This window comes from Rhinolophus sinicus, chromosome 10, assembly GCF_057876585.1.
Source record: "Rhinolophus sinicus isolate RSI-liver-muscle chromosome 10, RSI-T2T, whole genome shotgun sequence".
Classification (NCBI taxonomy): Eukaryota; Metazoa; Chordata; class Mammalia; order Chiroptera; family Rhinolophidae; genus Rhinolophus; species Rhinolophus sinicus.
The window spans coordinates 2,196,513-2,211,948 of record NC_142510.1 but is presented as its reverse complement, the minus strand read 5'-3'; the positions used below and the strand labels follow the sequence as shown (position 1 = coordinate 2,211,948).

At 58.1% G+C, this 15,436-nt stretch overlaps 1 protein-coding gene across 2 annotated transcripts in view; it reads left to right on the top strand.

Annotated features, from left to right (window-relative positions):
- The window catches only part of POLR3E (RNA polymerase III subunit E), a 35,690-nt gene that overhangs the window by 13,167 nt on the left and 7,087 nt on the right, over positions 1 to 15,436 (top strand). Inside the window, exons 2-14 of one of the 2 annotated variants that reach the window (XM_019751670.3) lie at positions 2,843 to 2,915; positions 3,985 to 4,035; positions 4,794 to 4,871; positions 5,511 to 5,626; positions 5,975 to 6,057; positions 7,468 to 7,575; positions 7,890 to 7,936; positions 9,208 to 9,327; positions 10,490 to 10,572; positions 10,836 to 10,880; positions 10,963 to 11,054; positions 11,822 to 11,942; positions 14,256 to 14,337. In XM_019751670.3, coding sequence (XP_019607229.3) covers positions 2,880 to 2,915; positions 3,985 to 4,035; positions 4,794 to 4,871; positions 5,511 to 5,626; positions 5,975 to 6,057; positions 7,468 to 7,575; positions 7,890 to 7,936; positions 9,208 to 9,327; positions 10,490 to 10,572; positions 10,836 to 10,880; positions 10,963 to 11,054; positions 11,822 to 11,942; positions 14,256 to 14,337 — 1,062 coding nt within the window. In that variant the 5' untranslated portion in view covers positions 2,843 to 2,879. Of the gene's footprint in view, positions 1 to 2,842; positions 2,916 to 3,984; positions 4,036 to 4,793; positions 4,872 to 5,510; positions 5,627 to 5,974; positions 6,058 to 7,467; positions 7,576 to 7,886; positions 7,937 to 9,207; positions 9,328 to 10,489; positions 10,573 to 10,835; positions 10,881 to 10,962; positions 11,055 to 11,821; positions 11,943 to 14,255; positions 14,338 to 15,436 lie in introns of both variants that reach the window. The other variant, XM_019751669.3, reaches the window with a different exon arrangement.

Sequence of the window (15,436 nt, the reverse complement as noted above, 5' to 3'; positions counted from 1 at the left end):
TCCTTTAGCTTTTTCTTGTCTGGGAAGCTCTTTACCGGTCCTTTGATTCTAAATGATAGCTTTGCTGGGTAGAGTAATCTTGGTTGTAGATACTTTCTTTTCATCACTTTGAATATTTCGTGCCAATCCCTTCTGTCCTGTAAAGTTTCTGTTGAGAAATCAGCTGATCGTCTTATGGGAGCGCTGTTGTAGGTAACTAACTGCTTTTCTCTTGCTGCTTTTAAGATTCTGTGTGTAACCTTTGGAATTTTAATGATGATGTGTCACCTGGTATGGGTCTTTTTGGGTTCATCTTGTTTGGGACTCTGCGCTTCCTGGACTTGCATATCTAGTTCCTTCACCAGGTTATGGAAGTTTTCAGTGGTTATTTCTTTAAATACGTTTTAAATCCCTTGCTCTCTCCTTCTGGGGCCGCTGTGATGCGAATGTTGGTACACTTGATGTTGTCCCAGAGTTCCCTTAGACAATCCTCATTTAAAAGGTTTTTCTTCTTTTTGCTGTTCTGAGTGGGTGTTTTCTGCTACCTTGTCTTCCAGGTTGCTAATTCAATCCTCTTTTTTATCTAATCTGCTGTTGATTTCCTCTAATGTATTCTTGATTTCAGTTATTGTATTTTTCATTTCTGATTGCTTTTTTATGGTTTTGATCTCTTTGTTGAAGTTCTTTCTTAGTGAGTTCATCTGTTCTTCCTCTAAGTTCACTGGGCGTGTTTATAACTAGTGGGTTTTTTTTTGTTTTGTTTTGTTTTTTAAGATTTTATTGGGTAAGGGGAACAGGACTTTATTGGGGAACATTGTGTACTTCCAGGACTTTTTCCAAGTCCAGTTGTTGTCCTTTCAGTCTTAGTTGTGGAGGGTGCAGCTCAGCTCCAGGTCCAGTTCCCGTTTTCTAGTTGCAGGCAGACAGCCTGAGCCACCGGCCCGGCCCGATATAACTAGTGTTTTGAACGCTGTATCTGGTAGATTGCTTGCCTCCATAGGTAGATCTGCTATGTCTCCCAGTATTGGTAGGTTGGTCTTATGTAGTAGGTGTTCTGTGAGACCCAGTGGGATAGTCTCCTTGTTCACATGTGTAGGGTACTCCAGGAGTGTCTTTTGTGTGGGTTGTGTGTCCCCTCCTGTGGTGGTTGAGACTTGATTGCAGTTGACACATCAGTGGGTGGGACTGACGCTCAGACTGACGGGCGTGGCTATTGTGGACAAGTTGTTGTGCAGGGTCTGACCCCATGGAGAGGGAGCCACTTTACGGAGGAGGTTCTGGTGTCAGCCGAGCCTACCATTTGGGTGTTTCATTTGTGGGGCTAATTGGGTGGTGCTCTGGTGTGGTCTGAAGCTGGCTACTAGATGTCTTGATTCTGGGGCCTCTTAGGAGGGGCTCAGATGTAGGCCAAGGTAGGTACTGTTTTTCCCCAGCTTGGCGCCCAGCCCCCTGGTGGGAGCAGCAAAGTGATCTGCAGACTGTTGCCACTTGTACTGAGCTTGGAATTGTTTGGGAGAGGCTTCGCCATGAACCGAGGCTGGCTGTCAAAAGTGCCGGGCTTGGGACCCTTTGGTGTGCACCACGATGTGTGACCTAAGGCCAGTCACCACTTGTGTTGGGTTGTGGCCACTTTGTTGAAGCTACATTCCAAGCTTGTGCCAGGCTTGGGGCCAATTAGTAAGAGGTACAGGGCACTCTGAGGCCAGTTGCTGCTGGTTTGAGGTTTGTGGACTTCTGAGAGATTTTAGGAAAGTCCATAGCATGAGCCAAAGGAGACCACTTGTGTGGGATAGCTGCTGGAAGAGGCTCGGGCTGGCACGAGATTTGGGTGGGGCGTGGTCTCAGGGAGTCATCAGGGCGGTGTGAACAGTGTTAGTGTTAGCCCAGTTCATGGAGAGCTCAGATTTGGCAATGGTGCCTGCCATCACTTCTGTCCCCTGTCGGTGCTTCTGTCCCTGGAGAGAGCGGCCGCCTGCAGCCCTTGCCCTGAAGCCAGACAATTCAGTTCCTCCCTATATGTCCCTGGTTCCTTCTCTGTAGCTTAGGGTGAGTGTTTGTGAGCGATTGAGTCTGCATGGGCCCTTTAAGAGGTTGTCTGGGTCTACAGCTGCTGGCTCTCTCCTGGATGGAGTCGCTGCTGATTTTCACAGCCAGATGTTGTGGAGATGCCTCTTCCTGGCACTGGATCCCTGGCCTAGGGAGCCTGGTGTGGGACTGGGACCCCTTCACTCTTCCCAGGGGGTCTGTGCAGCCAAGATAGCCATCCTGATTTTTAGCAGCTACATGTTGGTGTGGGATGAGCCCATTCTGCGTCTCCGCCCCTCCCCCCCAGTCTCAATGTGGCTTCCTCTGTATGTCCTTCTTTATAGGACTTCTATTCTGCTAAATGTCAGGCGGTTCTCAGTGACGGTTGTTCTGTAGTTTAGTTGTAACTGATGTGGTCGTGCGAGGAGGTAAACACAGCCTTTACCTGCTCTGCCCACTTGACTGTACGTATCTGACTCTTTAAAGCTTCTCCATGGCCCCCAGTTAGTTCTGGCAGTGGACCAGCCAGCCTCCGTTCTCCTACATGGTGGCGAATTGTTCTTTGTGAGTGGTCAAAAACTCCTCAAAACTCGTCATTCTTTCCAAAAGGTGCAACTTGGGTCCACGTGTTTGCACCCATTGTTTGGTGGTTTCGTTTTTTTGGCCAAAGGTTATATAGTGGGCCGTCCACTGTTGACTCCATGATAGAAGTAGGAAAATCGTCTTCTGTTTGTCTCGGGCTGCTCCCTCCCGGAGCAGTGTCTGTTGCAGGATGGGCACCCTGGAGTGTTGGCTGAACGACTGACTGATGGTTCGGACTTTTCACTCTCCCTTACAGATCGAGTCTGAGGACCTGGCGGCTGGCTCCCCCTAGTATGGCCAATGAAGAGGATGACCCAGTCGTCCAGGAGGTAACTGCTGCTCCCACCCCTGCCCGGGCCGCAGGCAGCGGGGCTGGGTCCCTTCATCGTCCTCAGGCCAGCCTGGGACTCTCTCCCCCAGGTTCCGGCCTGGCTGACCACCCTCACGGTCATGTGGCGACCCTCACCCTGGCACTCTAGCCCCTTATCTCGGCCTTGCTGTGCACACGGCCATAGGCTTACCAGCCCCAGACATAAGCCTCCTTCCAGCAGGATGCGAGTTTCATGAGGGCAGAGATTTTATTCTGAGTGCAAAGCCAAGTTCCTGCTTGGCACATACTAGTTACTCAGTGCCACTTTGTTAAATGAGTGAATGGGTTTGACAACTCCCCCTTGTCCAGATTCATTCATTCAGCAGTTGATCAGTGGGTTCCCTGGGGCTGTGACAGCAGTGTTCCCGCCCTCAGGGCGTAGGATCTGGGGTGATACTGATGAGGAGTCTCAGAAAGGAGGCGGTGGGGAGGTAGTTTCCAGTCTCCAGATCAGGCCATGTCCTCAGAGCCTCTGGGCCTTTGCACATGCTGTTCTCTCCACCTAGAAGGCCCTCACACTCAGGATGGGAGAGAGCGTGGTTCTTAAGAAGAGCTGGGAAGCAGGAGGTCAAACGCGTGGGGGTGGGAGGTGGGGGCAGCCAGTGTTGAGAAGAAAGGAACTAGGGCCGGTCAGTCTCTGAGGGGCTTGCAGACCACCTTAGACAGGGCAACGGCTGCTCCAGGCCCGGCGGTAGAGGCCACGGGGGACGGGAGGGCGGTGGGCGGGCTTTCCCCTGCCCGGGGATCAGAGGCATTGAATGGCCCTGGGCCACAGCCTGGTCTGGGTAGCCCGAGGGAAGATGCATTTTTGTTGGGTTTTAGTGAACCTGGGTGGGGGCTTTGTGGAGAGTCCTGGATGTGTCCAGACTGGGGACTTGGTTCTCTTTGTTTCCAGCAATAGCTCTTCCCCCACCCCCAGGCAGCCTCGGGGCACTGCCCTTCACCTGAATCTTGAGGCACACGTGCCTGCCAGGGCAGGTCAGGCACTGAGTCTGTCTCCTGGTTGAATCTTCTTCCCTTGTTCCCAGATCGACGTATACTTGGCCAAAAGTCTGGCAGAGAAGCTCTACCTGTTTCAGGTAATTCAAGCCCCAGCCCAGGGAGCTGGGAAGAGTTGCTGTGTTGCTACTGATGTGAGCCTTTAGGAAACAGCTAGAATGTGGCTGACCTGAACGGGCCTCCAGAAGCGTTCACTTCACACACTGCCTCCCCTGCCCCCCACATCAGCAGCGAGGGCCGTAGCTTTTAGAGAGAGGGTGCAAACCATGACATCTGTCCACCCAAGGGCGTATGTACAGTGGGGGAGACAGAAAGAAAGTGTGTGTGTGTGTGTGTGTGTGTGTGTGTGTGTGTGTGTGAGTGAGAGGACTGGCGGGGAAGGGGGCCTCAGTGTGTTCAGAGCAGTGCCTTAAGGTATGACATAAAAGTCACTGCACGCATGACGCTGTGCGAGGTCAGTGGCAGACCAGCTCCCTTCTGTCTTCAGCTTTGTGTTATGCGGAAGCCACACACAATGACGGAGAGACTGGGTGATGAAACCCGCCTGGCCTGGCCGGCTTCGGGCAGCAGCCCTGGGCCAGGCGGGTTCCCCCTTTGCTCCCTCGTGGTCTCCTTCCCTGTCCTCCTGTGTGTGGTGGTTCGACCTTGGAGGTCACACTCCTCTCCCACGGGGGTGCTCTGGGGTCCTGAGGCTCAGCCACGTGCCTGGAAGTCAGACGTCCAAAACGGAGCCTCTGGGCTCAGACAGAGCGGGGCCGTCGGGCTTCTTGGCCAGAGTTCCCGGCGCAGCTCTGGTCGGGGCTGGGCAGCGTGCACTCATGGCGCTTCCCCTCCCCAGTACCCTGTGCGTCCAGCCTCGATGCCCTACGATGACATTCCACACCTGGCAGCCAGGATCAAGCCCAAGCAGCAGAAGGTGGGGCTGCCCTGTGATGGGCATGGGGATGGGAGGGCAGCCGTGGGTGGGAGCTGATGGGGGGCGGCAGCCCAGAGCAGGAGCGGTTGGAGAGTTTGGAGGTGAGCGAGGGCCTTGAAAGCTGAGGAAGGAGTTTCCAGAAAGAAAGAGGCCCAGAGGAACAGGCTCAGGACGGGTGAGGGAATGGCGGGGGCTCCCGTGCACAGGGTGATGCAGGGCGACGGGGGGCCTCGGAGGGTGGGGTGACGGGCCCGTCTGGGCAGCTGCAGCTCCAGGCGCGTTGCCACGTGGGAGCGCTGTGCAGCGTTGCCAGGACCGCTGACTTTTCAGGAGGAAGTGGAACTGAGGATTCGTATGAGATATCGTGGTTTTTAAGTCCAGACAGAGCTCTCTGGGAGTGGAGTGGGAGGGTGACAAATAGGACTACATGCCTCCTTCCCTACCCCCCAAAAAACCACTCTGGCCTTTTCCATTGCAATTGGAGTTGGTGGCCTGTGGTGTAGACTGAAGCCTCGGGGCCCCTGGGGAGGGCCAGGGTTGGCAGGGACTGGGGTTAGGTGGTGGCCGTAGTGTGATCGGGGGTGTCCCTGGGGATAGTGCCTTAGGGTCCTCATAGCTGTGGGTGCTTGGTGTCTCCAGGTAGAGCTTGAGATGGCCATCGACACCCTGAACCCCAACTACTGCCGCAGCAAAGGGGAGCAGATTGCGCTGAACGTGGATGGCAGCTGTGCAGACGAGACCAGCACGTACTCCTCGTGAGTCCCTGGGCCTAAACGTGAGCCCTCCAGGGGCCTGAAGGGCACCGAGGCCGTGCACCTGTTGCTGGGCTCCCCACCGGGGTCCCACCCTTGTGTGGCTGGCCTGCTGCAGGCCCTTTCCTGTGGGAAACGTCCTCCCGGGAGGCCCCTCGAGGGGCGCGGCAGCTCCCATCCACTGCTCGTCTCCTGGGCCACAGACGGGCCTTGGGTTCTGTCATCCCAGCCCCTCCGGCCGCCTGGGTCCCTGGCTGCTGGGTTTCAGGAGGTGTCGGGTGGAGGGGCTGCAGGGCCAGCCCTAGGTCTGGAACTTTGGCCCCTTGACGTCCTTTCTCCCTGTGCTCTCAGGAAGCTGATGGACAAGCAGACATTCTGCTCCTCCCAGACCACCAGCAACACGTCCCGTTACGCCGCGGCGCTCTATAGGCAAGGTACCCGAGAGTGGGCCCCCGGTGCCGTGCTCATGGAGGCCGGTGGGGGATGGGGGCTGGGACGGCGACAGGCCCTCCCCGCACAGTGCTAGACACCGAAGGGGCCAGGCATCTTGTGGAGATAACAGACTGTCGGGACTGGAAGTGGCCATCTCGAGGGCCTTCTGGCCAGCCACTGTCCCGGCTGACAGGGCTGGGGCTCCAGGGTCACTGTCATCCTGGTGCACAGGCACACAGAGCGTAACTTCCGAGGTCGGTGGCAGGGTTTTGTTTTAAATACCAGCACTTCTGTTCCTAGATAGCATCTCCCATAGGGAAATGAAAACTGTTCACACCGAGGCTTATACGCATGTGTTCACAGCAGCACAATCCATGATGGTGAACAAGGGAGCGTCCATCCTGATGTCCCTTAGCTGCTGCCTGGACAGCAGTGGGGTATGGTTTGCAGGGGAGCCCCCAGCATGGATGTGCTAATGAGCATGAAGCCTGACACACAAAGCTGATTCCGTCCCTGTGAAACGGCCAGAGGCAACTCGATAGAGACAGAAAACAGATGGGCTGTTGCCGGGGGTGGGGGTGAGAGTGGGAGTGGGGGGGCTGAAAGTATTCAGAAATGGCGGTGCTAGTTGTAGGAGTCCGCCTATGTTAAAATACACTGCATTGCACACTTGTGTGGCATGTAGGTACCTCCCAGCTGTTAAAAGTACGAGGTATGGTATTTAGAATTTGTGAAGCAATACAGGAAACAAATTTGAACACTGAGGAAACAAAATAGAGCAGAATCAAAAGTAGTGTCCAGTAACTGCACTCTCCTGCGTCTTCAAAGCCACGTTCCTCGGACAGGACCGTCCTCTTGTTCACTCCTTGGCTGGAGCGCTCAGCGCCCCCGAGTCCACGCAGCTTCCGTAGAGCCTTTTTGGTCTCCGATTTCCTCTTCCAAGCGCACGTTGACCTGATTGAAACGGGTTGTCTGTGCGGTGCTGCCCAGGGCCCGGGTCTGAGTCACAGGGGCAAGCAGCTCTTCATCGGAGCTGGGGAGACACTCGTCCGCCTCTGGGGGCCACTTCTCCAGTCACGTGTGCACTGGCTGGCTTAGCAGGATGGGTGGGCTCTAGACAGGGAGGATGAGGAGGAGAGGAAATGTGGGTGAATGTGGGGTTCGGCAGGCAGTGAGGCCTGGCGTGGGGGGAGGTTGCAGGCGGGCAGTAAGGAAGTGGCTTCGAGCAGGGGAGTGAGTTGGTGTCCTGATGTGCGTTGTGTGTAGCTGAGTCCGGCGAGGCTCTAGGACTGGGGGCTGGAGGAGAGGTGGGAGGAGGTTTGGCCATGGCCGGGGCCTCCAGGGGAGCCTGGGACCCTTGGTGAGTGGCTGGCCAGTGCCTGGAGTCAGGACCGAGCGTCTTCCTCCGCCAGGCGAGCTCCACCTGACGCCCTTGCACGGCATCCTGCAGCTGCGGCCCAGCTTCTCCTACCTGGACAAGGCAGACGCCAAGCACCGAGAGAGGGAGGCGGCCAATGAGGGTGAGTGCGGGCCCACGCTCGCTCTGTCTGCGTCTTGGTGGGATGGGGTGGCATCAAAGGGCCGGAAGAGGGCAGCTCAGCACCAGTGGCCTCTGCCCACTGGTTGCCAGTAGCACCCACCCCTTCAGTTTTGACAACCGCAAATGTCCCCATGTATTCCCAAATGTCCCCTGGGGGTCAAAATGGCGCCCAGTTGAGCACACTGACTTAGAAGTCACAGACACGCTGCTTGAGGCCCCGGGGGCAGGGGTGGGGTGAGGGTGGGGGCAGGGCCCCAGCAGAGCTGCGAGTGCGGCTTGTTCCTCTTGCAGCAGGAGACTCTTCGCAGGACGAGGCAGACGAGGATGTGAAGCAGGTCACGGTGAGCTGTGCCCCCGGTGCCGGCTTGTAGCTCAGCCCCAAGACCGCAACGGTGGGCGTGTCTGTGCAGAAGGCGGGCTCTGGCCTGAGCCGGTGCAGAAGCTGCCTGCCCCGCTGGGCTGTCCACTGTTGACGGGATCGCAGCCCCAGTTGTGAGCTGGGATTGGGGTTTGCGGCCAGGACCCAGGAAGCCGAGGGAGCCCAGACAGTCTGCCCCAAAGCCCTGTCGCACGGAGCCAAAGCCCTGTGTTGACTCAGCGTGTAATTCTGTCCTTTCAGTGGGCACGGCTGAAGGGTTCCGTCTTAGTAGTTATTCCTGTATTTCAAAGATGATGATTAGAATATTGCTCTCCCATTGTGGCTTACAAAGCTTCCCCCATTTAAGCATATTTTATAGGTTAAAATGAGTAAAGAAAAATACTGCACAAAGGTAGAGGGTACACAGTACGGCTAAAGGTATGCGTGTTCACACATCCTTGGAGATGCGAATTCTGCTGTAACCAGTAACCAGCGTGGCCCCCCCCCCCCCCCCCCCCGTTCTCAGGAGCTTGATGGGTGGCCTTGGGCACCTCTCTCCCATACTGGGGAGAAGGCCGTGCTAAAGGCCCCTGGGGAACCCCAGGGTTCTGGAGTCCAGCCACCGCCCCTGTGCAGGTGACTCGGGCTCTAAGCGGCAGCACGCAGACCCAACTGGCGCGAGCCCAAATGGAGTGTTTGTCCCTGTTACCGGGAAGTTGGGGTTTAGCTTCAGGTACGGCTGGATTCAGGGGCTCAGTCTGTCACTGAGACCTGGTTCCCCATGGCCAGGTTCTGTCTTCCTCTCAGCCTTTTTCTCAGGCAGGGGTCTGCCCCCAGCGGTAGAGAGTTGTCCCAGGCTTGTATCCTCACAGCTTCCAAGACCTTGGGGGAAAGAAACTTGTTGGTCATTACTCCTAAGTAAAGTTTCTGACCCCTGCCTCCCCCGGCTGAGAGGACCTGCTGCTCCAGTTGTCCAGGTCTAGTCACGTGCCCAGTTCTGTGGCTGCAGAAGGGGGATCAGGGAGGAACTGAAGGGAACTGGGTGCCGCTTGTAGGAAAATAGGGGTGCTGTTACCAGTGCGAGTGGAAATGGGTCGGGTGCTGGGCGGCCCCCCACCCTGAGAAGGCTGCTGCCTGGCCTGTGTTGGCAGCTCACAGAGGAACCCCAGATGTGGGGTCCTCGGGTCTCCCGGTGGGGCTGGGCCAGCAGCCCGGGAAGCGTCCCTGCCTGAGACCGTGGTGTCCCCTGCCCAGGTGCGCTTCTCCCGGCCCGAGTCGGAGCAGGCCCGCCAGCGCCGCGTGCAGTCCTACGAGTTCCTGCAGAAGAAGCAGGCAGAGGAGCCCTGGGTTCACCTACACTACTTCGGCCTGCGCGTGAGTGGGGGAGACAGGCGGGTTCCGCGCCCCCTTCACTCCTGGCTCCGCTCCACGCCCCCTCCACTGGCCACTGGCAGTACTGCAGGGCCTCGCACAGTTGTTACATTCAGCGTCTTCCTTACATTGATGCTGATGAAATGTCCGAGAAATTACCTCTTGTTCGTCTCGAGTAGCCTGTGGTACAGCTGGTTTTGTTAGACGCTGCTTTGCTTCAAGTCGCAGAACCCATGACGTGTTTACGTGAGTTCTCACTGTAGCGTGGGGACCTGTGTGTCCTCCATTCCAGCCAGTCCGCCTGGGGTGCCCCCCGGGAGAGAGTGGGGGAGTGTACGGTGGGTTTGTCTGCAGCTCATGGTCGGGGGCTGCTGTTTGGTTATGTATTTTTCACACATGGGGGCCGTGAACTCTGGCAGCTCGTCATCTGGTCCTCTGCAGACTCGGCCGTCTGTGTCATGGTCACGTGAACCTGCAGGGGGGGGTTTCCTGTACTGCGTTTTCCTCTTGTGCACTGACTTGGAACTGTGTAATTGAGTAAGGGAAGCAGCTGAATAGCAGCTCCCAAGACACCATAGGGTAGGGCTCCCCAACATTTTTCTGGGGGAGGAGCAACTCCTGATTTCTCCGGAACCTTCCTGGAAGAGATTTGGGTTGACGGAGCCTTTGAATCAAGGTCAGACTTCCAGAAGCTCTGGTGTGTGACCTTGGGCAAGTTCCCTGACGTCTCTGAGCTTCAGTTTCCCTGTCTGTAAATGGGAATAATCGTAATAGGATCTAAGTTCGCAGAGTTACTTGGAGGCTGCGTGAATTGGTGTTACATACACAGGCATTGGCACGGCCTGGCACACAGTAGGTGCTCAGTGAATGTTAGCTGCCTTTGTCACCACTGCTCCTGGCGTTCGTGTACCACACAGACGCCAGGGCCTGGGCAGTGCTGGGGCTGTGCGGTCGTGGAGCCCGCGGTGGTGGGTTGAGGCCACATCACCGGCGTGGAGTGCCGTGCTCGGGGGCTGCGTGTGACCCTGGGCGGGGCTGGCCTCGGGGCAGGGCAACGGGTGGCTGGAGCGGAAGGTGATGCAGGGGTGAGAACTGAATGGCGGAGGGCTTGGGGGTGCTGCAGGCCTGGACGTCAGTGAGACCCTCCCCACCCCCCCACCAACAGGATAGCCGCTCTGAGCACGAGCGCCAGTACCTGCTGTGCCAGCCCAGTGGGGCCGAGAACACGGAGCTTGTCAAGTCACCCAGGTGGGCCTGGCCAGTCTGCCTCTGCTGTGGGGCCTCCCGTGGGACTGGGGCCCCTCTGTAGCCTGGGGGAGGGACGTGCAGGGGGGTCCCGGGTGTAGAGGGGGTGGTCCTCCTTTCTCTAGCTGGGGGAGGGGTGGGGATGGGCCTCTCCCTGTGGCTGTGGTCAAGGGGGCTTCAGCTTGGGCACTGCCAGGGTTCCTGGGCAGGGGTGGGGCGGGCAAAGCCCTGGGAGCCGCTGAGCCTGCCCTCTTACCCTTCCACAGTGAGTACCTCACGATGCTGATGCCACCCAGCCAGGAGGAGGAGAAGTGAGTAGAGGGGCTGGACACCCCTCCTGCACCCGCTGCCCCTCACCGGCTGCTCTGACCCATCGTCACCTTTGTTGAACAGGGACAAACCCGTGGCCCCCAGCAACGTCCTGTCCATGGCCCAGCTGCGCACGCTGCCCCTGGCTGACCAGATCAGGATCCTGATGAAGAATGGTGAGTGGCCGGAGCTCCGCCCCTGGACCCGCAGCCGCCCAGCTTTACACTTCTGGCCTTGAGGGGTCAGGACGGCTGCTGGGGTGGCGGCTGCCTCACACCACCCCTGCTGCGTGAGCTGGGCAGGCCAGCGACCTTCTGAGCCTCAGTGGGTTTCCCTGGGGGCAGGGCGAGGGTTCAGAGCTGAGGGCTCACAGGGGCCTGCAGTGGGTTCCTTGCAGCCCTTGAACAGCCCAGCTGTTCACTCACACTGCGCTGGGGTGCCCTCCCCAGGCCACACATGGGGACTCGTCCCTTTTCTTGGAGGATAGGCCTGGACCTGGGGTCCTGGTGCTGGTGAGTGGGGGCGTGAGCCTTGAGCCTCAACGCTGAGTCCCAGGCCCTGGGCTCCTCCTGCGGTGCCCACTCAAGGGTGTCGGGGCCTGAGCAGAGAGGGGAGCAGAGGACACTGGGCCTCTTCAGGCCCTGCTGAGACGGGGTGGGGGCTCAGGTGTTGGGGTGAGAAGAGCACAGGGGTTAAGTGTGTGGACTCTGGACCCGGTGGCCTGGGGTCCAGTTCTAGCTCTGCCACTTACCAGATGGGTGATGCTGGGCGAGTTCAGACATATCGCCGAGCCTGAGATTCCGTGGGCTGCGGCCGAGGCGTGTCCTGGTCAGCACTCATGTGCTGGGGGTGTTGTGTGAGCCTGCAGCTCTGCAGACTTGAGGGGCAGGGGAAGGGCCCACAGCCCTCTTGCCTGGTCTGACCTCCCCTGTGTCCTCCTCAGTGAAGGTCATGCCTTTCGCCAACTTGATGAGCCTCCTGGGCCCCTCCATCGACTCCGTGGCTGTTCTGCGTGGCGTCCAGAAGGTGGCGATGTTAGTCCAAGGCAACTGGGTGGTGAAGAGGTAAGTGTTCAGTCCTCCGTGGGAGCGGTCGGCCACTGAAACAGTGTGATCGCTCGTACTGGGTTTCGTCTGCCACCAGGTGCTCTCCATGTGTCCCGGCTGCACTGCGTGTTCTAGTGCTTCTTACCGTCCCCGGAGTCTTCTTTTATCGCTCCGTTTTCCCTGCTCATCGGCAGCTTATCCTGCCTTACCCCGTTAGTGATTCCCCCGCTGATTTGGGCCTGCATTCGGGACTTATCTCAGTTTCGGTGACCGTTTTACCCTCACCCAGGAACTCAGCTTGTTTCACATTATCTTCCTCCTGACATACGTACCATTGTATTTGCATATTGTAATTCTCTCTACTTTAAACCCCATAAGATGTGACTTAGCGGGTCAGGGTCCTTTCGATCTGCTCACATATGTGCCTTTTCCCCTTCACTCCTTTCCGCATCTCTGAGTGTGTGTCTGGGCTGTTTCCTTCCCCAAAAAACGCCCTGGCATTTCCCTTAGTGAAGTCTGCAGGGCGTTGGCTTACCCGGAAATGCCTATGTCAGCCTTGTTCTTGAAGGAGAGCGTTTAGCGCGTGTGGAATTCCAGGGTGGCCCTCTTCCTCCTGCACGCCGCTTTCTGACTTCCACTCTGGCCACAAGCCCACAGTCTAGTGCTTGTTCCTTTGAAGGAAACCGACCTTCATTTCCCTCTTTTATGATTTTCTCTTGTTTTGCCTTTTTACAGTTCATGTGTCTAAGTGTGAGTTTCTTTTGCTGTATCCTGTCAGGGTTCGTAGGTCTTGACTTTGTGACTCGATGTTTTCTAGTAGTTTCTCTCCTGGGATTCTGCCACCGGCCTGTCAGTTTCAAGGGGGTGGGGACTGTCACTGGACTCTTCCTTACGTCCCCAGCTCTCAGTACAGCCTGGCACAGGGTAGACCCTTGGTAAATATAGGGTTGCTCTCTACATTTTATGCATACTTGAATTAAGTTCAAACTGGATAAAATACTCGCTTTAGAGTATTAAATAGAGTACTAAATAGTGTGGTGTATGGTGAGCAATCTGTCAAAATACGAATTGTTCCAAATTTTTAAAACAGTAATTCACTGCAAAAAGCCCATTGTTTCCCAGTTGGTTGGCCAAGTAAGTTGTGAAGTGTATTCACGTTACTGCCACACGGTGACGCCTTCTCCCTGGAAGCAGGTGCCTGGCACATGGGGTCGGCATTGCAGCTGGTTAAGTATGGAAGGCCTTTGCGATGGCATGTCACTCGTTAGAGGGGACCACCTGTGAGCAAGAGCCAGGGGCCGTTCCATTGTACCCCGAGGGCACTGGCCCAGAGGGGTAGAGGGGTACAGACTTGCCAGTGCCCAGCAGCGCAGCCACCGTAGCTGGGGTTGGGGCTCTGCCCTCACTGCCACCCTGAGCCTGTGGTCATGCTCCTTTGTGTCCCGGTGAGGAGATGATGCAGAATTCACGCATTTGTTCAGCAAACGTGTCCTGACTGCTTGTCCTGTGGCCTGCATGGCGCTCCCCTCAGACATGGTCCCTGTCCTCAGGAGATTGGGGGTTGGGGTCCGGTGCAGCTGAGCACAGGATGCAGAAATCCAGGGCCCGCAGCCGCGGCTGCCTCCTGTGTGGCAGCGACGACCAGCTGGTGGACAGGTCCCTGTCCCCACAGTGTGTCCATGGGAACGGGGTGGGAGCAGCTGGTGGCCAGGTAGCACTGTGGAGGGGCATGGCAGCAGGAGCAGAGGCCCCATGGGCGGGGGTGTTGGGTGCTCTGTGTGTCCCCAGGCGATAGGGTCTGTCTGCACTCGGGGTCAGGCTGGTGCTGTGGAGTCGTGTGTAGCCTCGGTGCCTGCTTGTTCACCTCTGGGCCTGGAGTGTGGGGCCCATTGTCTGTGACGCCCCACCCCCTGTGCTGCGGGCCTACACAGCCCCCAGCCCCCAGCCCTCTTGCCTCAGCTCGCCCTGCCCCCCACACCAGTCTCTTGGCGTCACACCTGCTTTCCGTGTGGGACTCACCGTTCCCCAGACTCCTGGTCTGCCTGTGTCTGTGTCAGAGCCCCCGGTCCCTTCATGACCGTGCAGCGGCCCTTGGGGCTGGGCCACTTGTGAGCGGGGGAGTCAGGAAGGTCGGAGGAGGAACTCGTGAGGTGTGCGTGTGGGAAGGGGCTTCTTTCCACATAGCCCGGTTCTGAGGGGAGCTGTCAGGGCCCAGGCCGGTACCGGCCGCGGTGGGAAAGGGCCGGGGGCTTCCCCTCGGAGCTTGGGGTGAGGGCTGGGAGGTCGACGGACTCAGGCCAGGGACTGACCTGCCACCCCTCTTATTGGCAGTGACATCCTGTACCCCAAGGAGTCCTCCAGCCCTCACAGCGGTGTGCCAGCAGAGGTGCTCTGCAGGGGCCGAGACTTTGTCGTAAGTGCTCGGGCTTTCCGGCCTCCTGAGGGGCTGTCGGGGGGCGGGGCGGGCAGCACAGGGCTTCCAGGACCTTGGCCAGGGCCAGGGCGCTGGCAAAAGGCCGCTGTTTACGGCAGGGGTGGGCCCGGCGTCTGGCCTCTTATTTATCCTCCTTCCTCTCAGGCTCCTAAGGACCTTGGAGTTTGTCTCACGGAGGGGCCGGGGGCTGCAAACCCGTAGGTGGGGTCTGGCAAAGGACGTGTTTCATTTGGCCTGCGTAGAATTTTTTAAATGTTGGTTTGGTTGTTGATTTTTACAAATCAGAATCATGCTACACATCAGGTTTCTAGCTTGTGGTGACTGATCAGAGAGCCTGGCAAGACTGGCGCACGGGGCTGCTGCCCCCGGCTCACACAGCCCTGGCACATGTGCGCCGCCCAGCGTGTGCCGCACTGATTCCTGGGCTCCCCAGCTGCGTCCCTGTCACCCCACCCCCCTTACCCAGAGCTGAGGTCCAGCCGAGGCATGGCTGGGGCTTGAACCCCGAGCGGCGGGGGGCTGTGCTGCCTCCCTGGACCCCGGCAGCGTGCTCGGAGCCCGCTGAGGGCTGCATTTGTAGAACTGCCCCGTGACTGGCGTGCGCGTGTGCAGGCCCCTCACACAGCGCAGCCCTAGCTGCTGCTACGACCGTGTCCTTGTTTCCCAACCGGTGGCCCTGCTCCTGGGCAGTCAGTGTCCAGGTGCCTGTGTGCGGTGTTTCTGTCTCAGGGGGTCCATCCAGCACCCGCCTGCCCCAGGGTCGCTCAGCCCCACATGTGGGCCATTTGCCCTTCGCTGCCTGCCAGCCCTCGTCAGATCGGGGGTCCCGCAGTGACGTGGGCAGGCACCCCCGCCCAGGGGGTTTCTGTGGCCGAGGTGCGGGTGGGGTGGGCCCACCTGTCTTCCTGGGGGTCCTTCACCAAGGAGAAAAGGGTGGTTCAGAGTGGAAGTGGCTGCCCACGGCCACACGGCAGCTCTTGTCCCGGCCGGGCCCACGCCGAGGTCTGCCTGCGCCTGGGCTGAGCCCCCACCCGCCTCCCCTCACCAGACTCCCAGGACACCCGCAGGGGCCTGGGCA